This window comes from Ambystoma mexicanum, chromosome 9 (assembly GCF_040938575.1).
Source record: "Ambystoma mexicanum isolate Mex_15411 chromosome 9, UKY_AmexF1_1, whole genome shotgun sequence".
NCBI lineage: Eukaryota > Metazoa > Chordata > Amphibia > Caudata > Ambystomatidae > Ambystoma > Ambystoma mexicanum.
Window position 1 is genome coordinate 910,389,606 of NC_090931.1, and position 23,786 is coordinate 910,413,391.

At 44.1% G+C, this 23,786-nt stretch overlaps 1 protein-coding gene across 7 annotated transcripts in view; it reads left to right on the forward strand.

The window, feature by feature from the left end:
* SLC19A1 (solute carrier family 19 member 1) overlaps window positions 1–23,786 on the forward strand; it is a 405,409-nt gene that overhangs the window by 297,064 nt on the left and 84,559 nt on the right. For 4 of the 7 annotated variants that reach the window (XM_069616071.1, XM_069616066.1, XM_069616068.1 and 1 more), the window contains exon 2: window positions 5,546–5,782. In XM_069616071.1, the coding sequence (XP_069472172.1) occupies window positions 5,585–5,782 (198 nt within the window). In that variant the 5' untranslated portion in view covers window positions 5,546–5,584. The remainder of the gene's footprint in view (window positions 1–5,545; window positions 5,783–23,786) is intronic. The other 3 variants (XM_069616069.1, XM_069616067.1, XM_069616070.1) reach the window with 1 other exon arrangement.

A 23,786-nucleotide genomic window follows, 5' to 3' on the forward strand; every position in this document is an offset into this window, starting at 1 on the left:
CTCCTCCAAGAAAATATAGACAAATTCAGCTGTTGGGGCCCCAAAGAAAGAAGCAAAAAGCAAGTCGTAAGAAAGAAAAGCAAGATCCCCTAGTTAAACAGAAAAATCAACCTAAGGCTAAGGTGACAACTACAATCACCAATATGCTTCTGGATGGGGAGACCAGACAAGTCCAGGTTAGAGGTCCGCTGGATGGGTGGATTGCGGAACTGCAAAGTCTACCTACCAATAAAAACCGTGAGGATCCGGGTATGAGAAGTTTAGTCCAGCAATACCCACAAGAGATGGAAACACAATCGCGGACACAAAATTCCACAGTCGATTGAATCGGTTACAATGAAATCCTTATCAAGGGACCATAAGGCAGAGCCACCGGTGACCACTTCGAAGCACGTGGCACAAAGGGAGGTCTGTACTACGGTGGAAGAAACAAGGGAATACGAATTCCCAACAACTTGTGCAGGACGAGTTGCCCAATTCGGACCAAGCCCCGACCCAAAAGAGTCCACTACTAAAGACCCACAATGGTGGGCAGACTTAATACACATGAAATTGGTGGAAAAAATCTGACGACAAACAGCCCTTTTTTAAATGGAAAGTGGCTGCTGGAGTTACTGCACGTGATTTCAGATTTGACGCTGATCTCATCTAAAGACATTTCTAAAGGATAACTGCCCAATCTTGACAGTACGGATAATTGGGTGGTTATGACATGCGTCTCTCCTGTGGTGATTGACAGAAATTGTAAGAACTCTGAAGCATTGAATCCACTGGGATTTGAGATACAAATATTCATCCCAGCCATTCAGAAGTTGACCTCCCTAAAAGAAAGCAGATATGGGGAAAGGCAAGGTGACCTGTTCAATCACACTACATAATTGAATGGTAGGAGGCTGGAAGGCCACTGGGAAGAAATCCAGGTACCCGTCTATTGATGGAAGGCATTGAAGGAGCCCAAAGGACTGACCTTAATGTCATGGAACACTAGAGGACATGGGTCACTCACCGTGCCCTCCACAACACCAGAATTTCTCCAGGTTAAACTCATATGCTATCAACCCACCAGGAACCTCAGATTTGGCTCTGCTCGTCTCCTCGTTATCCCACCCGATCCAGCAGATTGAGAGTATCCCGATTCTCCATCCAAGCCCCTGCCATCTAAGACTAACTCCCTTTCCACATCCACCGCATTGATAACCACCTTTCATTCAGAAAGGCCCTCAAAACGAGTATTCTACCACAACCTGAAATCCTCTTCCCTCCTCACTCCCATGACGTTTCCTTTAAGCACCAGCCTCTGACTCATCGAAACGCCAACAAGTCATGGTGCAGCGGATGCTGGGTGTTGTCGCGGCGGCCTGCCTGACACACATCAATCACCAAAACCTCCCATACACACATCCAAGGCAGATGCCCGACGTTGTCACGGCGGCCCGCCCTGCTAAACTCATCCCCAGTCCACTCCTTGCACACAATCACTTGGGCCTCCTTCGCTCTGACTGGTGCGCTGTGGTTACCGGTATACAGCATCTGACAGTCGGATGTTAACTTGTAAATTACCATTGAAAGGTTTCGGGACAGCCGGCCAGGACATGAAATATGCACAGGGGTCCCATCCTAACATCCGCCTCTCCTGCACACCTAGAGGACCGGTACCGGTAGCCCCTCTCATGGCACTTATCTAAGGGGCTTCACAAAAGCATTTCGAATGCTCGATTTAGATGGATTGCTGGGAGTAGGAAATGTGGTCCGCCTAGTAGGATTTGGGGGTAGGAATAGTGGCACACCCAGATGGTTTGGGGCGTAGGAAATGTGACGCACTGTGTTGGATTTTGGTGGTGGGAAATAACTTGGATGGATTTTTGTGGGTCGGAAAGGTGGTGCACTTGGATGGGCTCTGGGGGCAGGAAATGTGACACACTCTAAGGATCGAAGGGGGGGTAGGAATGCTGTAGGTAGCACCCTCTTGCTAGCCTGTCCTTTCACGCAGATGTATTGGGAGGATATTCCAAGCACTCTGAAGATCATAGGGAAATCCTGCCCAATGCGCCCTAATTCCTTTGAGGACAGACTGCTAATTGCTCAAACAAGATGTATGTAGATTTCCCCGGCTGTGCTTAAAAGACCTCTCGGGATAGCTTTCCACTGGTACTGGGCCTCTCACTTTTTTTATACCAACCCGCGTATATGCTTACAATACCTGTAAGGACAGTCATGGAGTTGTACCAAGATATGCAGATTGCCAGGCATTGTAACTAGAATAAAACAAATGCAGGTCAACAAATGTGTCACACTTGGAGCATCTATGCCTTACAATGTTTAGCCCACCCATGACGATATAAAATACCTGTTGTAACCATTGTAACACACAGTGGTTGTATGCAGGTATCCTTGATATCGATCCTGGTAGACTCCTTTCACCAGCGTTGTAGAACTTGGAAGATATGTAATAAGACTATAAAGGTAACCTGGCGGTTGCACGGAGAGATTCTCATTATCCTAGTTTCTAGGACAGCCTTTCTGTTCTGCCTAACAGAAGCTCTAGGACATCCAGCCTTTTGAACTTGGCAAACCTAAGGATAACCTGTCCAGTGTGAATCGAAAAGTCTATGAAAAGTCTATGAAGGTGGCTGGCTTTTTCTTCCCCACCGAAAATCGGATGACACAGCAACATCAAAGATAAGCTTCATCTGAGCTTAAGGTATGTATACAAGCACCACTTCAGTGGATATCTGCCGCAGGCACAGCTATCCATCCATGTACTTTAGAATGCAGCTACGACTATGACAAATTCGGACCAACTGGTCACCTATTGCTTCGTACTGAAACATCTGACTTACCTCAACACCTCTGGCATCCGTCCACATGTCTAGCTTCTTAGGTTGACTATTGGAGCCTAGTCTGCCCTCCTAAGTGCTAATCTTGGCCAAAAGCACACACACATCCTAAGCCTCCTCTTAGAACGTACCCATACCTGAACTTGGGTCCCCAAGGGCATTCCTACCGCAAAGCATTTTGAGGCCGTACAAATGGGAAAATGTGCTATATAAATAACTACTACAATGCAATACAATACAATACATGGTGATCGCACATACACAAAAGAAGACCCTCCCAAACAATGTATAAAATACATCTGAATACAATCAAAACCAGAAACTCTCAAAGGAATGTAGGCATCCAAGACACACAAATTATTCTAAAATTGGCTGACTGCAGTACAATATTTCTTGTGAATTATTCATAATATTGTATAATTTTGTGCAGAGATTCCCAAATGGCTGCCACAGGTACAATGTCACATTCACAAGTGTATGCCATCATTTGCCTTGACGTCAAAAGTTGCTTCAGTCTGTTTTTAAGTTGCCCAGGCTATGCTAAACCAGCAGGAGCCAAATAACCTCCAGCTCGCAGATATTTATTTCTCCGAAAGCAGATGCGCAGTTTAGCTGAGTGTTTCTCCAAAACCATTTTAAAAGGGCAGCAATTTTCTTACTAACACTCCTGTTTGAAGGGAAAGAGGGAAAGTGACAGGATGCAGGCGTATGTTCAAGTTACCTTACTCTGTAGGACCCGCTTTCCGTGAATAATCCACCACATTGGTTTTGTTTATACAATGTGTTTATTTATAAATGCACATAACATAGAATGTGCCGGGCAGAGTCAAGAGCATCAGGGTGCAGGTGGAATAAATAGTATGTGCTCATAGCGATGCTGAACTGAATCCTTTACTGATTGTCCTTCTGGGGAGTTCAGATTTAAGTGAAAATAGGGATTGTTTCTGGAACGAGGGTAGTGAATGTAAGTTGCAGTGCAAAGGAGGAAGGTTCCTCAACAACTTTGGACCAAGTACATAGAAGCATCTATCCGCCTCTGGTTGAACAGCGAGTTGTGGGGACAGTAAGCAGATGGCCATTTGAGGAGCGACTGGAACGTGCTGGTTGATGCTTTTGGATGCATTGGGCAAGGTTAGGTGGGGCCAGTCCATGGGCGTACTTAAATACGAGAGACAAAGTCTTGAAAATAATTCCGAATTCTGTGGGAAGCCAATGAAAACCACACCTAGCAAGGGAGATGGCAGTTTGAAAATTAAATGCATCACTGCAAATCTGTAGACGGCGGACTAAGTATTTAGCTAGACCCGCTTAAAGGGCGTTCACATAGTCAAGCCTAGAATTGACCATTGCCCCCACTACTTATGCATAGTCAGCATGTGGAAGGTATTGAAGGTCACGCCGACGGAGGCTGACGAGGATGGAGGCATACCTAACCCTTTTGTTGATTTGATTGGAGAGTGACATCTCAAAGTAAATAATGACCCTTCTATTTTTTACCTTGTCATTTAAGATTATTGGTAGGCCAAACAAAGGTTGTTGGTCTAGATCTTGTAGAAGGTGCTTGGGGCCCAAATACAGGAACTGTTTTTGATGGATTGAGATGGAGATTATTCGTAGCTTGCCAGGGCTTAATTTGATGTTGAGTAAAGGTGTCCTTTGGTCTTGAGACTTTAATGTAAAGTTGGATTTCACTATGCAGGAATTAAAATGAATGTTAAAACTTTGAGTGATGGACATGAATGGAAATAGATGGATGTTAAAAAGAATAGTGGAGAGGGAGGAACCCTGTGGAAAGCCACAAGTAATAGGGGCTGAGGTGGAGACAAAAGATCTACATTTGACAGTTTGAGTTCTCCCAACGAGAAAGCTGCAAAACTGCCGTGTTTGGGGCGAAAGCCAGGCTGGAGAGAATCAAGAATGATTCCACTCTGTAAAATGTGCTGATTGCTGGGTTACAACTTTCTCAATGACATTTGCCATCCGTGCCAGAAGTAAAAGAATAAATAGGGCTCATTTAAGGCCATTAGAGAACACCTCCTGCTGTAGGGACATGTTTGTAAGTTTGGTAATACAGTTGACAAGGACCGAAGCCTTAGCATGAGCCACTACTGCTAACAATGTGTCAATTTGAAAGCAGGTGGGTATATGTTTGGAGAGCGCTGGGAGCATGTGTCATTGTGAACTTCTTTAAATTCAAAAGAGGAAGCTGGTAGAGGAATGATGGGGGGGATCAGTAGGTCTGTCGAAATTGCTTCCTTTTGTGGATTGTTATGAATTAAGGATTTTGGTAAGGAAGAATGTATGGAATTAGTCAGGTCGTCAGAAGATAGGATTTGCTGCCTGGTACAAAGGGAGTTAGTAAAGGTATGCACTATAGAGATAATGTAGATAAATGTCCAAGACTACCATTAAAGGAAAGGAGTGTTGAGGGAAGCTGGGTAAGCACATTGTTGGAAGGAGTGAGGTCAGAGCATTGGGGTGTTTGAGACCTGCCTTCATGCGGTGTAGTTAATGAATTAGGACTAATTGATTGCTGTTCTGCAGATGCTTTGGTTCTGCAGGATCTGTATACTCCATGCCACCAAACTTCCTATTATGACCTGGTGAAGTGAGTAAAGGATGGGGTAGGCTGTTACTTGTATGATGGAAATGTAATGACTGCTACTAGACAGGCAGAATAATTGCTAAGATCTGCATTGTTTTCTCAGCAGCACATCTTCACCCCACGGCAATAGGACAATAAGAAAATGGTTGATCCAGACGAACACCCTGGTAACCAGCCACCACCAACACCTAGTCCAGAAAAGCCTGATGTGGAAACAAAGCGCTGGAAGTTCCTGGCCTGTTATCTCTGCTTTTATGGATTCATGTCCCAGCTGCGACCAGGGGAGAGTTTCATAACCCCATACCTGCTGGGGTCTGACAAGAACTTCACTAAGGAGGAGGTAAGAAGCAGCTTTGTGCTTGTTGGGTTATTGTCTGAGCACAACTGTGTTGGTGTAGCCACAAGCAAGAGAGGCACTGGGACATATCACCTTATTCAAATGAAGGTTTCTACTACTTGAGCTCCATCATACATCCTAGTCTGAGCTTGGGTAGCCTGTCCTATGCTTAATTAATTATCTTGTACTTATTTGTCATCCTTTATTGCTTGTAGTTAATGTACTGCAAACTGAATAATCTTTAGGCGTTTGCTACTTGAAGTGACTCTTCAGGGATGCCCAAAAGAGATGGTATGTTGAGTGAACTATGCTGTGAATTATGTTGCTCCACTTACTTCAAAATACTTAGTAGGAATGGCACGCATGATATATGATATGATAGGTTATTTGTAACATACTTAATACCCAGAGATTTCTAAGCGCGGGCCCGGGGATCGAACCTGTGTTGCTCCGTGTCATCTTGCTGCCAAGGCGAGCACGTTTCCGCTGAGCTATCCTCCCGAGCACGAGTCAGTTAGCAGCCATAGTGATCTGCAAAGTTTGTATGGGATTATTTTCTACAATTGTGAGGGCAGTGCCATTGAAGCGTTTGTATATCTGCAACTGGAATTTTAGTTTAATTCCAGCTTTTACTGGGATCCAGACAAGACAATTTAGTAGTGTGATGGTCATGTCTGAGTTTATGGGACTGCACAGAGATGATCACTGGTGGTGTTCTAGAGTCAGCTCAGGTGATATGTGAGCAGGCACACACTGGTAGTAGGTGTGGAGTATTTTGTGGTTAGTACTGTATGAAGTAAGACACAGGCAACAGACTTAAAGTTCAAAAGAAGATAATTTACTAAATGAAATGTCAGGATGGTAGGAGGGCTAACTTTCCCTGTGCTAAGGTGGGATTTCCCCACCTGAGCAAAACTAATGACAGTCTGAGTGAAAGAGTTAAACTGAAAAGTTTGTCTGTGTCCAAAACCTATCGTTGCACTCACTACTATAACTAAGCAATATGTAGGGATGTCGATTCTGAAAGAAATAGAGCTTTGTCCAGCTCTAGCTTCTTCTTCTTCTGCTTCCCTTCCCCCATGTTCAAGAAAGTTCACAGTCTTAAGATTACCTTTTCCAGGTTCAATGCAATACAGTTCCAAACAATCCCTGGGGCTCCCTTCCCCCAGTCTCAAGCAACACAGTTCAAAGGCACAGCGGTCTTGAGGCTCCGTCCTCAACACAGCACTTAAAGTCCATCAAGTCTCAAGGTTCCCTTCCCCAAGACTTCAATGTAGTATCCTCTGGTTAGCCTCACCAGTCTGGTAATAGTGCTTCTCATTGGCTTCTTTTAAAATGTCTTTTAGTTTTCTTCATTTGGGTCTCATTGGTCTAGGCGCAGTTGTCGAACCACATGGTCCACCCATCACAGGTCGCACAACCAGGAAACCGCATGACTTCAAGTTCACACAAGTTAATCTGCACCTGTTCCTATGTACATGCCAAGTCTCAACCCGTTGACTTTCGGGGCAGCTTCTCACTTCCCTGGTTTCTCCCAGTTAGCCTCTTGGCTTTGGCCCCACTTGCCACACCTCTCTTGCCAGGCTTTGCCCTTGTCACATTGTTTGCAGTTATAAAGTTCACTTTCTAGTGGTCTGGTCCATACCGCCCCACCCCCCCCTGCGTTATACTTATTCACACATGCACTATTTTCTTCATAATGCTTTTCAAATAGGCACTTTCCTCTAGACTTCTGTTCGGCATTAGCTTTGCCCATAAAACATAAAATTGTGTATTCACTATGCCTGCTTTGGCTTAAGTTCCAATTTCATTCAGTTCGGGATTCGATATATATGTTTCAGCATTGTTTCAAGTTTTACTCTCAATTTAGTATTCAATATATGTAGTTCAGCGTTGTTTTGTTTCAAGTTGTGCACTGAATATGTATGTATATATGTGTGTATATATATATATGTGTATATATGTATATGTGTGTATATATATATATATATATACTCATACTCCATGTTTCAAGTTTCCCCCGCTCAGCATTGAATAAGTCCACTCACCCGCAGTGCTCTAGAGGCGCCCCGGCTTCGAGTGACTTCCCCAACACTCACCGGTCTACGGCTTCCTCTCTGGCAGCTCCGGCTGCCTTATTCTTGCTTTGCCGGTCGACTGACTGCCCCCTGCGAGCCCCACTCGCACTTCTAGTTCTTGCAGCACTCGCCTGCGTCTCCGCCTCCTCCACACGGACGGCATCCTTTTCTTTCTGCTTGCTCGCAGACACTGCTAAACGCAGCCCAGCATGGAGGTCTCCATTCTTGTGGCAATCCAATGGACCACCTGGCCCGGGGGCTTCAGTTTTCCTGGGCTTCGGCCGGCGTCCTGGCTTCCTGTCAGTCCCCATCATGGCTGCCTCCTTACGACACAGGTCCCCTGCTGCCAGCTTCCACACAGGTTTCACTGTCTCGCACCATGTTGTTTCAATGGCTTCTCCTTATGCACCTGTGACCTTTCAATAGGTTGCAAGTGCGGATTCACCATTGGACTTGCCTGATCATAGTTTAAGGGACAGGCTTGACCCTCACAGTTGTTTGCAGGTATCTTCCTCGTCCCAGTACCAAGTGGTGAAAAGGTCTAGTGTTTCATTACTCTGTCTCCTCTTCTTCGTCCCAGTACTTTTAAATGTCAAATGTGGGGAAATGAGGGGAGCTATTCTGCAGTAGCCTACAAAGGCCGGGGGAGGGCTAGGTTGTCTCACCCGAGGGCATCCCAATCCTCCACACAGGTGATCCTCCCTCACCTCTTCGCCCGCATGGTCAGGATCCCAAAGTGATCGCCTTTCCCTGGCCACCTGAGAAGAGGATCCAAGGGGCGTATTAGTGAGACTACCCCTAGGATTCTCATATAACACATGCCTGATGTTGAACTGGGTCGTTCAAGCTGATTTCGAATCCTAACCACTGAATTGCTTAAATTAAAGCCCAGGCTTGTCCCGTTTTGCAAAGGTGATGTGACCGTTGGTAGAGGGTGTCTGACTGCAATTTCCGCCATTGACTGAGGTTATTGTGGTCATTTTCTCCATTCAGTTTAAGGCTGTTTCATACATCCAGTCTTCGAGGTGGGAGTAGGGAGTAACGGTATAACGGTATACTGTTAAAGATACCGTGAACCACTTAATTGAACAATAACTGTCACATTGTTTACACCGTTATACCGTTTATAACGTTAAGTGTGCTTTTCAATCTGATTTGGAAAGGCTGCAGTAAGCAGGTGCTGCGCAGTCTTGGTCTTGCACTGTTGGATGTGCCGTCTGACAAGTAGTTTCAATTGGCGCAGTTTTTAATGCCATTCCATAAACCACACGTGCCTGACAAAAAATCAGTATGTTAGCAATAGGAAGAATAAATACAGTGCCAAGAAGGAAAAGGGTTTACTTGGCTTTGGGGGGAGAGAGAGACAGAGAGAGAGAGACAGAGAGAGAGAGAGAGAGAGAGAGAGAGAGAGAGAGAGAGAGAGAGAGAGAGAGAGAGAGAGAGAGAGACTACCATCAGCTTCCATTGATCTGTGGCATGCAAGTTATCAAGATGGCAACATGTTCATCTTCGCCAGTAGCCAGTGGGGGATCTAAAAGCCTAAATGACCACTTAAGAAAAGCTTTTCAGTTTGCTTTGCCAGTTGCAGCAGGGTTCCCCCTCCTCCTCTCCACACGTGTGTTTGGTGGAAGCAAGGGGTGGCACTTCAGTGGAAAGTATGTTGAAAAGCCCAATTCTGGCCCTGGGTGCCTGGTTTTGTTTGTGATGATAAATCTGACAATTTATGACCTTTTAGAAAATATTTGTTAAGATTAGTTAACTCCACCTGCTATACTGCGATAACCATGATATGCCGTCATTTGGCAAGTAGGTTATCGTACCGTCAAATCTAATTCCGTGACGCCCCTAGGTGGGAGAGGCCTCAATCCAATAAGGGCGCTACTCAGTATGTCCTCAATTATGGGTTGGGTGTAGAGTCCCTTTTCCTTTAAGGATCAGGTAAATCTTCTGAAGATGAGGATTCATATTTATTTATTATGTCATTTGTAAAGCGCACCTAATCCTGAGGCATCTGGGCACTGGTTTTTTGTAAATACAGTACAGCATAAGAAACATGCATACATACGTAGCAATTTTAAGTAAAGTGTACGATTATCAGTTCTGGTGAGAATTCAGAGTAATGCATATGGTTAACAGTACTGGATATAGTAGGTATTTCAAGCGGTTTGTGAGAGAGAGCTACTTTAGCCGTTCTTGTGTGAATAGCATGGTTTTCAAGCTTTTACGGAAGGACCAATAAGAAGATTCAAATCTTAGTGATTATTGATTGGCGTTCAGATGTTTGGCACCTACCACTGCTTGCTGTTGTTTGAATCTGGGTATGGTGACTATGTGCGAGTGGGCTGATCGAGTAGGTGTATTGGATTGGGTTTTGGTGAATTTGTTGGATAAGTTCTTAGGGCTGAATTGGACAGACATTTGTGTGTTGAGAGGGTTTTGAACAGGATTCGTTTGTGGACTGGCAGCCATTTGGGCATTTTGTCTCGCCGTGGTAATGTGTTTATATTTGGGAATGTTAAGGGCTGCTCTTAGAGCATTGTTTAGAATCACATTAAGTTTTTTGATGTTGCGGTTGTTAGAGCCTGCGTAGAGGGAGTTGCAATAGTGTATCCTAGATAAGATGAGAGCTCTGGCAAGCGTAATACAGCTGTTTGTTGAGAGGATGGGTCTACAGGTATTGATGAGTTTTGAAGTGTAAGATGCTGCTGGTGCCGTGGCGTTGACTTGTCTGGCTAAGGTGAGTGCTGAATCGAGGTAAATGCCCATGGATTTTACTTCCTTGGAGACATTGATGTTGATCGCATCAATAGCGAAGGATTTGAAGGAGTCGCAGAGTTTGTTTAGACAGTTTTGTGAACCTATGAGTAGTAGCTTTTTTTTCATCATTTAAGCATAGGCCATGCTGGGCCATCCAGGCTTGTATGATTTGGTAGATTTTTATTTTCTGGGATGGCGAGGGAAAGTGCCGGGCCAGCTGTTGCATGGAGCCATCTTTCGGTAATGGCTAGGAAATCTAGGCTGTTCGTGGTGATAAGGTCTGAGATATCTAGTGCATGTGCCCGGAGTGATCTGGCATTAATGAGCGTGTAGTTGCCTCCAAGCTGGCGTTCTATATGGGGGCTGGATTGACCACAATGCTTAGTGGGTGCGCCAGGGCTTTTGGGATCAAGTGCCCGAGGTTGTGGTTGAAGCTGGGGTAGTGGGCTTCGGCAGAGAAGTGTTGTGGGTATTGGATTTGGGGAGACCCAGGGCGGTGGTATTCAGATGTAAGGGGCATCAGTAAAGCCGTGGGTGGTAATGTTCAGGTTCCATCTGGTAGAAGTCAAATTTGGGGTGGAGGCATTTGCATTACATCTGGTAGCAGTTAAATCTGAGGTGATGGCCTTCGAGTTACGGTCAGTGACTGGATGGGGTTGTTGACATGTTCTCATAGTTGTGGTGAAGGTAGCTCTCGAGTAGAGGTGTGCATTCCCACAAGTGATCAGCGGGGTTGTTGTTAGAAGATATTGCCGGCATGTGGCTAGGCGAGATGTTGGTCTAATATTCCGAGTAACAAGGGGGCATGGTTGACTAAGACTGGGATTGAGCTTAAATTACATATCATGTGCGATAGCTGAGGAATTGAGTTGGTGTGCATTAGGTGGTAGATTTTCAGTGCACAGGTGGCGACTCTTTTCGACTCCGACATTTTTGTGCTTTGGACAATACACCATATGTGAGGAATGATTCAAGCCATTGGAGAGTACTGAATACAGATGTGCTTCAGCAAAGTGCTATGGATGGCTGTCAGACTGCTGACATGGCCTGTGGGGGAGGGAGGTGTTGGTGTAGCATGAGAAGATGCCGATAATTTGTGCTGATTGAAAGGTTGTCCGAAACTGAGAAAAGGGCGATCTCTGTTCCCTGTCTTAAGGGAGGCCTAAATTGAGGGGTCCTGGAGCAGACTCCAAGAGATGCTGCAATTGAGTGGAGGCTACATTACACATACCGTTTTAGTGTCCGATATAAAAGGTGGTATTTTCCTAGGATACCTGACCCAAGCAACAGATTCTTTAGGAGTGAATTAAGGACTGATTCATAGAAGAACTTTAGAGCAGAGGGATGAGTTCACTAGCTCAGCTATGCAGCATACCACGATGGTAGCACACATTTTCAAAGTGAGGCATGGCGACGTCTGGAGAGATGGTCTTCAACTGGAGGCAACAATGTGACTTAATTTGCTGCGAGAGTCAGAGGCAGTCTCTCAAGGCAGTCTGTGTTTGGGTTTCTATTTGTAGTATTTTAGGTGCAATATCCTTTTGGGTGCCCTGCACCTATTCAGGGTAGGTGGTGGTCTAGTTACTATGCAGCCTTTGAACGGGGTGAACTGCTTGGTTGCAGATGTTTTGTATGAGCTAGACTGTCTCTTGGGATATGTTTAAGGCTGGAACGTAAAATCTGCTGCCTGATGAAGAACTTAATAAGAGGGTTGTGAAAATACTCAACAACAAACCAAGTAACTTGCTGGGGAGGTAGTCCAACCTTCAATTTATCCACAGGAGGTGGAGAGTGAGCAGCGAATACCCAGAGTCTGAAGGGCACTACTGACTTTGGAAAGCAAAAGCCATGAGAACCCTGTATATTGTGCTACTACCAGGCCAATGTGTACCAGAAAAACTGCTTTTAACTTGTTGCAGGTTAGAGCTGGACTTTAGTAAGAGAGGTTTAGGACTTTTCTGTTGCCCAATGTTTTGTGGATTTTGCATTTTAGAATTGGGTTAAAGTGCAGGCTAAGATTGGATACGTTGAGGTTTGAACTTTTTGTTAAAGATTATTGGACTCTTGTGTTTTGGATTAGATTAGGGCCGTCTCTGGGAGACAGAGGCAAGTTAGGACGAGGTTTTGGCATTTGGGTTAAAACCGAGTTCCTCATCTTCAGGTGTGAGGACAACACCTACCCAAGTCCACTTTTTGTATTGTATTTGGATTTCTTTATTTTTAGAGTTAGTGATTTGGCCAGCACCCCGCACAAGAAAGCAAGAAAACGGTACAATATACGAGGACCATTAATAGTAAAGAAAAAACTTTAGGCGCGAGAAAGATAGGATTTCAGATGAGAACGAAAAATAGCTTGAGGAGCACCGAAATCAAGAGGAAGAGCATTGCAGTGTTTAAGGAACTAGAAGTGAAAATGAGCAAAAGCGAGATTGGGCACAGGGAGGTTTAGGGACTTGGGACGAAAATGTGCTTTAGACCTGAGAGAGTAAGGGGGTAGGTAATAGGAAATCAAAGGAGAGGTGTAGATTGGTAAAAGTCCATGAGTGAATTTGAAGATCATGCCAAGGAAGCGAAACAAAGCAGAGAATCAAGAGCCAAAAGATAGAAAGAAGAGAAATTGTGTGCAAGGCGAAAGATGAGAGTAGGCAGATGGCTGAGTTATATAGAGAATGAAGGGGAGAGAGTTAATAGACTGGATGCCCGATTAGAAGGGCAGAACTGTAATCAAGCTCTGAAATAATTAGTGGAGAAGAGCGTAGTTGCATGAAAGGAACACGCTTTGTGAACGTTTTAGGGTTGGAATCGTCCGGTACAAGCAGTGTTGGAGATGTGAGAAGTGTAGAGTCACATAAGACCCCAAGATTCCAAGCATTGGTTAAGATGGAAGAAGGGGAGAATGGTGGGACTGGAAAAGCGAGTGAGTGGGATTAGGAAGTGAGGGAAGAAAGTAGAGCACTTTGTTTTTGTAGGGCTATGGTGGAGAAATTGGGTTTATCCAGGCCTGGATTGCAAGAAGGCATCTGCAGAGGGTACATTGAATCTAATTGGAGAAGGAGGGAAAGATCTGTAAATTATCAGCATAAAAATGACAGGATAGATTGAAAGGTGGTTAGGAAAGTGTAACAAGAAAAGAGGGGCGAGAACAACCTTGATGAATGCCGAATTTCAAAGGAAGTGTAAAAGAGGTCTTCCCGGCCCAAGTGACTGAGTAGCCATAGTCTCTTACATACAACTGGAACCACTGAAGTACAGAGCCGGAGAAACCAAGGGAAGAAAGAGTAGATTCGAGCAAAGGGTGATCAGCAGAAAGATTGAGGAGGACAAGAATAGGAAGGATTTGTCATTGCAATCGGAAAGGAGAGAATTAGTGACATAGAGCAGTTTCAGTGGCGTGTAAGAGTCGAAAGTAAGATTGGTGTAGGAGAAATATCCAGTTAAAGAGATTTGGGCATATACCACCTGTTCCAGGACCTTTTGAGAGACCAGGGAGAAGGACAATCTGATGAAAGGTAAAAGACCGAAGAGTAAAGTGAGATAATTTTAGGATAGGAAGAATAATAGCATGTTGGAACTCGGAGGGAAAGACCGAAATTGTAAAGGGCATCTTAGTAATAGGTCAGCATAGGAAACAAGCAGGCATAGACTTTGGGTATCAAGAGGGAAGCAAGACAGTGCTGTGGAGCAGCTGTGAGGTGGGGGCGAGACAGAAAAGAAACATAGTCCATAGCCGAGAGGAGCGCAAAGAAGAGCATGAAGAGGGCTCAAGAAAAGAGGGAACCAACGAGTCTGAGTGAGAAGAGAGTGGGAAGGAAGAGCGTAAGAGGGACTTTAGTGGATAAATTGTGAGCAAACTCGTGGGAGGGACTTTAGTGGATAAATCGTGAGCAAACTCTTGGGAAGAGGGGAAAGGTCATATGGATGGGTGGCCTGAATGTGGGTAAGGAGCTGAAATTAAAGCAGAGATTGAGAAGAAAGAGGGTGATCAGAGAAATAGCTGCAAGGAAGAGTATTCATAAAATGCGTGTAAAGAGGAGAGGAAGGCAAGGTCTTGAGGGGAATTCACCTTTGTTCTCAATGCCGAAGGAAAGAAAATGTCCAGAGGATTGCCATGGTTGAGGAGGCTTCTGAGATTGATTTATTGAAGGGTAGGGATGGAAAGTGAGAATCAGGAGTAGAGCAGAGAGTAGAAATGGGAACAAGCTGCAGAATCGACAAATGAAAACTAGTTCAGAGAATGAAAGTAAGGAAATTCTATGAAAGAAAGTGGTAGTAGGTTTTGAATTATTGTCAGAATGAGGGAAAGAGAGGGCAAATATAAATAATAAAATTATCGAAGGATTAGATCTGAGAGGTGGAAATAGTAGACGGGAATGAGAAAAAGAAAATAATAGATGAATGGAAGGACCAGACACTTTTTTATGTAGCCTTGCCTTTGCACTTTTTCCTAAATCCATCTTTATTATTTTTAGACATAACCCACAGGCCCTTTAGATGTTTGTCCATGCACACCCTAGTTTATCAAATCCTTCAATAAATCTGACTGAACTCTGTGTAGAACTTCTCGACATCCTACATTTTGTTAAGATGATGTAACGGGGTCAACCTGTGGCAAGTGGCTGGCAAGGGATTAATGTTAAGGCTGAAGGTGTTTGGTTGAGGGAATGTTCAGTGATCATGCTTTTGGCTGGGAAGATTCTTACAACGTAGACACCTCGTTGAATGTCAGTGGAGCTTTGTTGAGGAACCCTGTAGGGGACAAGCCAGTGGTGTTGACATGGTCAGGCATAGTCAAGACTTCGGGTAGGAAATAACATTCCTGACTGTTGTTGAAAGGGTGGGTGAGTGCATATCTAGGAGAGCATGTCTGTATGCTAAATAAGAGTAATGGATCGGTGGGCCTGATGAAAGGAGAAGGAAAGAACAGTGTGAAGGGGGTCTGTGAATTTGATAACTTGTTTTGTTCCATTTAGAGAGTGGATTTTGGAGGAGGTTAAATAGTTTAGCTGTGCCCCTATCTAGCTCAACTCTACCTGTACAATACTGATCATGCCTTTTAACGGCTGTATGATAGTTCACAAGATAGCTTAAGGTTGCACGCTAGGCAATTAATGCTTCACTGGACTCTATCATGCAACCTTATTCAATCTTGTCTATAATGCAGCTGTGCTCTGCCCTGAGTTCTAAGACAAAGCCCTTTCATGGCCTGATCAGTATTGTACAGCATTATGTTTAGTTGAGTCTGTCTCTGCAAGAAAGGAGATGGAGATGGGGGTCGGGCTGCGGCTGAGGTAAGAATAAAATCAGATGCAAAACCTGAACTGTTGACAAGTATAGACCATAAGTACCAGAGTTCTGAGAACCTGTACGCATTCTATGTTTGTGGCATTGGCACTTGGGTCGCTGTTTTGTCTGACGAGGAAAACCCAAGGTCTATTAGATGGCAGCAGTGGTATCCATTGGTAGCTGCTGGTGTGGTAGGTGGGTGTAATGGTGGTAAAGATGCAAGCTCTGGCACTGGTCTGCCATGGTTATTGTGGTATTAGTATGTATAACGATTCCTTCAGTGTGGTACCCATATGAAGTATAGAGGTGCCAGAAGATTGAAAGTTGAGTAGGTACGTGCAGGGAGAAACAGGAGATTTGGGATTAATGAAGACTTGTATTGTTGAATTCGAGACTGAACCGTTGGAGGGACAGTATGCTGTTCATCTGGTAGTTTTTCATCGTCATCCATCGGGAAGTGGCATTCTTGCTGTTCTGTGTTCCATCTTGTCTAGATTTTGGGGTTGTGTTGAAAGTACATTTTTGATGGGAAAGAACAAGGGAAACTGATAACTGATTGGCCCAGATCTCCATTGCTTTTTGAGTGAAGACATGTGCATATACATATAATATAGTGTCAGCTGGCGAAGCAGAGCTAACTGGTTACTGTAATTGTATGTACATATGTTGAGAAGAAGCTAATTAACACACTTAGCAAGAAAAGCTTAGTGTTTTCACTACCCTTAAGGGAACTTGTCTTGTGCACGATCATGTTAGCTCTACTGTGTTTTGAGCATTATCATGCCACTCTAATCTGCTTTGACCACTGTAATTTAGACATCTGCTCCTGGGCTATGTCATAAACTGTGCTGCGATCATTCGTACAACTCTGCAAACCCTTCAGCTTTGGTATGTCTGTGCCTTCATCAATGTTGCTCAAGAAATTGGCTCCTTAAGCAGGGGTTATTTATTTATTGTAGTCTGCTTCAGGCTGATTGAGCAATAGACTCCATTTTAGATTACCTTAGATTACCTACACTATCAACAAAAGGTATGGTTGTTTTAGAGGAGGGATGCCAGCACAAAGAAAAGATTGCAGATCTGGAAAACCCAGTTCTCACGGAGGCTTACTCTCAATATCAAGCAGGCGATTATGCCAAGGAAAGGAAAATGGAGGTCCCTCAAGAGAATATAGTCAGCGTTCCCTAGTAGATTTAAGTAAATTGTAGAGCAAAAAAGAAAGGGACCTGATTATCACTGAATAAGCTAAAGCACCGTACACTGTACTGTAATTATTTTCTTATAACCCTGAGCAATTGTTTTACTTTCTAAAAACAATAAAACAGAAATACCCTTTCTCCAGGTCCCTTCGTGATGAAAGTCAAATGAACACAAATGTGTTTGTCGTTTATATGTTCGGCATTTTTCTCCTCCACGGCGCAGCGCATGCTGCATCCAGTTCAATTGGTAAAAACACAATTAGGCGAATATGGGCACCAGTGTTACAGAGCACCTGGAAGCTGTAGGCAATCTGTGCAAACCTGTGGAGCGGGAACTGCATGCAATGTTGGCAACTGCGAAACCCTGTGGCCGCCCTTCCTATGCAGATCTTTCCTGATTGGGGCAAACTATTATAATTGAGGGAATTTTCTAGTTCTTGAACTGCCATTCATTTTGTAATCCAGTTATTTTCTGGGCAGCCTCATAATTGTTCAATCCCTTGTATTTAATAAACAATCCTGCCTGTCGCTAAAAAACTGCGTGCATGTGAAAGGTGGCTTTAAATGTTTTTTCTCTGGATAGATGAGAGGCACAAAATGCAGCGTGCATGGCAGGAGAAACAGCTCTGTTTCTCCCACTGACCTCTGCTGATGCCACAGCAGGGAGCTCTGCCGAGTTCCAACTTTGGAGGGTGCTCGTTGCAACAGTGGATGATCAGCCCAGAGGATGGTACCAGGGCACTTTGAAGTCCAACGATGGAAGGATCAGGATACAGGACTGGTTGACCCCATCAGTCCAGGGAAGGAAGGCACAGACTAAGGCCTTCCTTGGTCACAGGAGATGAAGCAGAGGATCCCCAGTGATTGACTTTGGCAATGCTGGATGTTTCTACTGCAGTCCTTCAGGTCTTCTCAATGCTGTCTTCTCTTTTAGGATTCTTGGTTCCAGTGGGCAACCTCCAAAATGGCTCCAGACCCTCATCTCACATCTCTCTGGGGGCAAGGATCCACACCATTGAAACAGGCAAAAATGTCCAGTCATGAAAAGCCACCGACCCAAGATCTGCTAAGCAATAGGAATCCCCCAGGATAAATGTGTATTGCGACCTGACAGTCTTATTCTCATTTTCAACCGGGTTTACGCACAAAGCACTGTCCCAGAGTCCTGAGCAGGACCCTGGGAAAGTGATTGCCTTAATTTTAAGTGTTCCCCTCCAGATAGGGCTGGAAGACGACCAAAAAGCAAGATGGCCAAAGGACAGTTATTAAAACATGCGTGGCAGCTGTTTTGAGTATGATGGAGAAAATGGCATTATCAAGTTAAAAAAGATGCAACATGGTAGCAAACCCGAAACATTTGTGAAATATGGCACACTGCCACCAGCTTGTCTCATGCACATTATAAAGGCATACAAAATGTTGTCAGACAAAAAGAAAAAGGGATTCTAACTCCACTGAAAGCGCTGTGTTAAAAAAGAACACGTTAAATACAAGTGGAAAAAAAAGTCTCCCTGCACTAGTAGCCATAGTGACTCACCAGTGCCCCTGAGATAAATGAGTTGAGCAGGTGTTTGAATTTAAAAATGCTTTACGCACCTCTGATTCAAAGACTTGGACTGGTATGCTGGGGTCCCAATGAAATCAATGCAGGGAAAGATGCAACAGGGGAGAACATTACCTAACAATTCCAAAGCACTTGGAGTAATTTTACGTATGTTGTATGTTAACTGTTGGCCTGGGGTGTCAAAGGACGTCCCAGAAAATGTTTGTGTCCCTCTAATCAGTCTCCTTTAATCTGCAACCAGGAGGTGAACAGCTCCATGGTTACTGCACACTACAACAATGCTAATTCAGATCAGGTTTGATGTAGACCACAATGAGAAGGTGGCCACAACAGTGCCCATCACTGATCCAGAGTTGCATTCTCGTGGGTGTATGCATTTTCAAGGTGTTTGAGCAAATGAGGCTGGTCCCCACTGTGATCCGACCTCTATACTACTGCCTGTTTGCCAGGATTCAACAGAATGAGGGCTATCCAAAGCATTTTACCTTACTAGGAGCATTCACTAGGATGGTATTCTGTCACCTCTGCTCTTTGCTGTGACGACAGAGCTTCTACCAATTACTTTGCACACTAGGGATAAATGTAGCAGAATAGATGTTCCCAGTATGTTTATTTGCACCCTGCTTAATGCTGATTACATTGTTTGATGTTTGTGTCTGGTGTGACAAATCGTGGGAATGCATCCCTTCTCCACAAGGGGAGCCTCCCCTGTAGCCCCTCCTGCCGGGGAGGCGAGCCTGCTCAGTAATATCCTCCCTAGTGGGTTTTGAGGCAAGTGGGTCCTCACCGGGAAACACTCTCCCTTTGGGGACAAGGACTCCTCTTCTGATTAGGAACTCCCTAAAAGCCATCTCAACAATACCTCTGAGAACAATTCTTATGAAAACATGTATGAAGAATAAACCAGTATCTGCTGCTGTCACTCGAACAGTAAATATCTCTTTAAATGAAATTTCCAATGCAACTGGGACAAGGAGGATGATATATGGAGGGAGAAGCCATGCGAGAGAGGAACCCCTAGAAGTACTCCAGGGTAGTCCCAAACATACGTCGCGCCTGAGGAAGGAGGAGACTGGTGGAGAGAAATGCTTGCGAGTTACAAAACAGGGCTGCTACATGCTGTAGGGAGAGAGTTGGACGTGCAGCGTCCTGTGCCCCGAAAGGAACATGAAGTCGAATGAGACACGCAGCGTCTTACCTGGAGGAGAGTGAGAGAAATAGTTGGGCGCAGAGCGTCCTTGAGTCCCCCAAACGATGCAGAAACCACTCTGCATATGGAGATGCTAACAGTACGGGAAGTACCATACGACCATCCTCAACAACGGAATGAAAAGGAAGCATTACCGAAACAATAGAGAAAATGGTGAATGCACAGGAAATTGACCCCGGAGCAGCTAGAAGCCTCATTGACATCTCTAGGTACCCAAGGTAACCGGGTGAACGGGAGACCCGGGAGGGGAACAGAGAATCATTATGGGACAAGTCATGCTTGTTACAGTCAAATTATTGAGACTGTGATACTTAAACCCAGAGGAATGACTGAGAATCGTTATGAGACCAGTCTTACTCGTCTCTGTCAAGATAAAGAAATCCAAATTGTGAAACCTCAATACGTGAAAGAGAATCAATACTGGAATATTCAATCTTGTATCCTTAAAGTCCAAGGAAGTAAAATAGGAGAGACTTCTAAATGTGGTCTACCTTTACCATGGGAAGAAAGAAGAGCAAACCTCTGTAGAGATAATGAAGAGGAGAGTAATAGAACTCAAAAGGATAGTCAAGAAAAGTCGAAGCCATGCCACTTCCTGATCAAATTTTATGAGCTGATCAAAACAATCACCAGAGACTATATGAAAATTAACTATTGAAAGAGAAGTTTGCAAGTGTTAAAATGGGGGTGCAACGTCCCAAACGTCAAAGAAAGTATAGGCTAATGGACTGCGAATAACATGAGTGTTTTTGCCATAATTATTGAATTAGGCCTTACTTTTGCCTCACCAGTGAGTCCATGGACTGCCAAGTACATGGCAGCGTGAGTTAGCAGCACAAATATTAACCATTGTATCAGGATGTAGACCTCTGAATGCTCGGCCATTTTGTTTTAGTGTCTCTGCCATGTTGAATTAGGTTCCGCTTCTGCCACATCCAGGAAAGCCTGTGGGCTGCCGTGTTGGTGCCTTGGTTACACTTTCTAATGTAAAATCTTTCCCAAGAGAGCTGAGCAATCTTGGTTTTCGTTTTTGGCATAGCCAGACAAGTATGCAATAGTAACAAGGACCGGCTTTAACGTGGGAGAAGCTGTAGGTGCACGGAGTAGTATGGAATGGCAAGATATCTGGTCTCCTGGAGGAGAATGGCCTTGCTTTTAGTTTTACTGCTGGGAGGGCAGATTTTGCTCTTCGTACTGACTGCTGTATTTTTGGTCATCTGCGAGGTGGGGGTGCATATCCAAAATGTAACCTGTTATTGTACTAACTAATTAGAATAGGGCAATGTATGCTGACTAAGGTTTTATGTAGGCAGGAGCCAATAGGATGTTAAGAATATAATTACAAATAATGTTTAGATTGTATACAGATCTTTCCCAATGTTGTGTCTGATGTGGGCAGGACCAGTTCTCAGCTTTTTGGCCCTGCGAGACTCACTCTCCCGGATGTAATTTTGCATTTGCAATAAAGTTGTGTTTTCTACAATTCGGGTCCTGTCATCATTGTTTGGACTTTCTTGAGGGTCTACACAAGAAGCAAATAAAACCACACAAGAAGGGAGTTATTCTTCTGTCCTTGGTTATTATAGTGGTAGGATCTGTTAGGATTAATTTGTACCGTGGACAGATTCTGTTGAGACATTGACTGACGAGCAACATAGCCAGTTTTGTTAGGTAGGGATGCCTTCAAGAATAGGGAAAGTTATGCCTTTTTCTTTCCTCATAGTGAAATGACGGACACGACACACCGGCCGCCAACTTGAATGAGAACATGAAGGGTGTTACTCAGTGAATGAAAGTCATTCTAAAGTGCTTAAGAAATGGGGCCTTTTGGTTTGGTCTCATTCGGGTCCTTGTCTTGATGTTCATTGACAACATTGGCACTCTGGGCGGGGGTGCCAGCCAATCGGGTGGCTAGGAACGCGGGCTGACACTACCAGTGAAAGCCCGCATTGTATGCCTCGTTCGATCCCTTAACGTTGGCAGCGGACGGTTACCCACAGGGTGGGCCCGCCACCTCAGGACATAGCGCCTCAGTTTGTGACTGTATGTTGATCATGTTCCGATACTACTATATAGGCTTGGGGAAATGGTTGTGATTTTGTGAACCATTGTACGCAGGTTTCTAATTCAATTAATCATCCTGCAAAGGTGCCTATAATTTTCCTAAGCCTCCCAAATTAAATCCTAAAGGCCTCCTTTAATCAATTACAAACCAGCTTAACCTTACTTGAGGGCACAAAATAATCACAGATTTGCATTGCATACACTTATTAGGAGCCCTGAACATATTAGAGTGTTTTTTCCGTACTTTGAATTCTTTATACAGCAGAATTTGCAACATACAGTACATTGGTTGGGTGGCAATGTACGTGTGCCTCCTATTTGAAGGAAAGGGTGTGCTATGTCTGGGTTATAATGGGGTCCATATTAATAGACCTGAGCACTGGCATCCCACGGATAACCACAACATTTGGAACAAATCCATCTGCAGGTTCAGCAAAGATGTAACTTTATTACTGGACATGAGCATCTGAGGAAACCCGAACACAACTGCCTATAGTTTAGAGATGAGGGAATAAAAGTGTTGGCCTAGCGTGTGAAGCTGTTTACCTCCTCTCAAGAGGAAACTGCCCTGTTGCCGTTTATAGCCTCCCAAGAAGACTAGTCACTCGTACGTACAATAAGCTCCTCCTTTTTACAATATTGGGATTTAAGCCATGCTAACTGATCACCTACCAGGTGATCAACCAGGCAACTTCACTTGGAGAGCTGGCAATAAAATGGCCACATTGGATTACCCTTTTATTAACATACACGCCTTAGACTTCACTACATCACTTCATTCTGTATTGAATGAGTTTAGCGAGCATGCTATAGTCACGTTAAACATTCAATGGATATTTGAGACACACACATATAAAATAGGTAATGTTGAGTTGAATAATGGGGCACACTGGATCAGATGGACTGAGTGTAACCTAAGAGCTATGAGTAAACATGTCCTGGGACACTGAAAAAGACCTAAACCAATTGCATGGTAAGACCCCGAATATGCTAATTGATTGGATTACTAATGCAAACTGCAAAACTTTTACCGATTGGTGAATATTGCATCCAGAAGGATAGAAAGCTTCAGGAAGGGATATATGATGGTGAGATTTGTGATGCTAAAATGGCATTGGGACAACAGATAAGGCAAATAAATTAAATGTATTGCTGACATGTTGCGAGAAAAAGATGCATTAGGAAGTTGAAAATGAATATAATACAATGGGTTAAGCGACATAGGTTTTCAGCTAATAATGGCCAATGGCAGAATATGTATGTGGCAGCTCTAAAAAATGTTGGCGTCTACTGAGCAAGGTGAGCGTGGGAAAATTGCACGCTATTACGAATCCAATTGATGGATTAGAATGAGCTAACATTATTGACCTAAAATATGGAGACCTCTGCAAACGTACTAAGCCAGGCTTCGAAACCAGTGGCCCTGAAGAGAGATGGAGTTCTGGGCTACAATTTTGATTCATGGAAAAATGCGCTCCTGAAACCAGTATACAAAAAGGAAATGCAAACACATCCTTTGAATTATTGATCATTAGTGCTCTTTGATATTCCCAGCAAAGGGTTTGCCTCCTTTATATTAAGAGATTAATTCCTGGGCAAATGATAAGCTATTATGCACTTACCAAATTTACTTTAGAGTCGGTTCAACTACGATACACAATATACTAACCTTGAACACCTTGATCAAGGACACCAAGACCAGTAAGAATCAGCCTCTATATGTGCTATCTTGTGACTTTACGGCCCGTTCGACACTTAACCGAGATACTCTGTAGGCCAAACTTAGGAAACAGTCGGTACCCGATTCCTGAGGGACTATTGTCCCTCTGTATGCAACTACACAAGGACACGA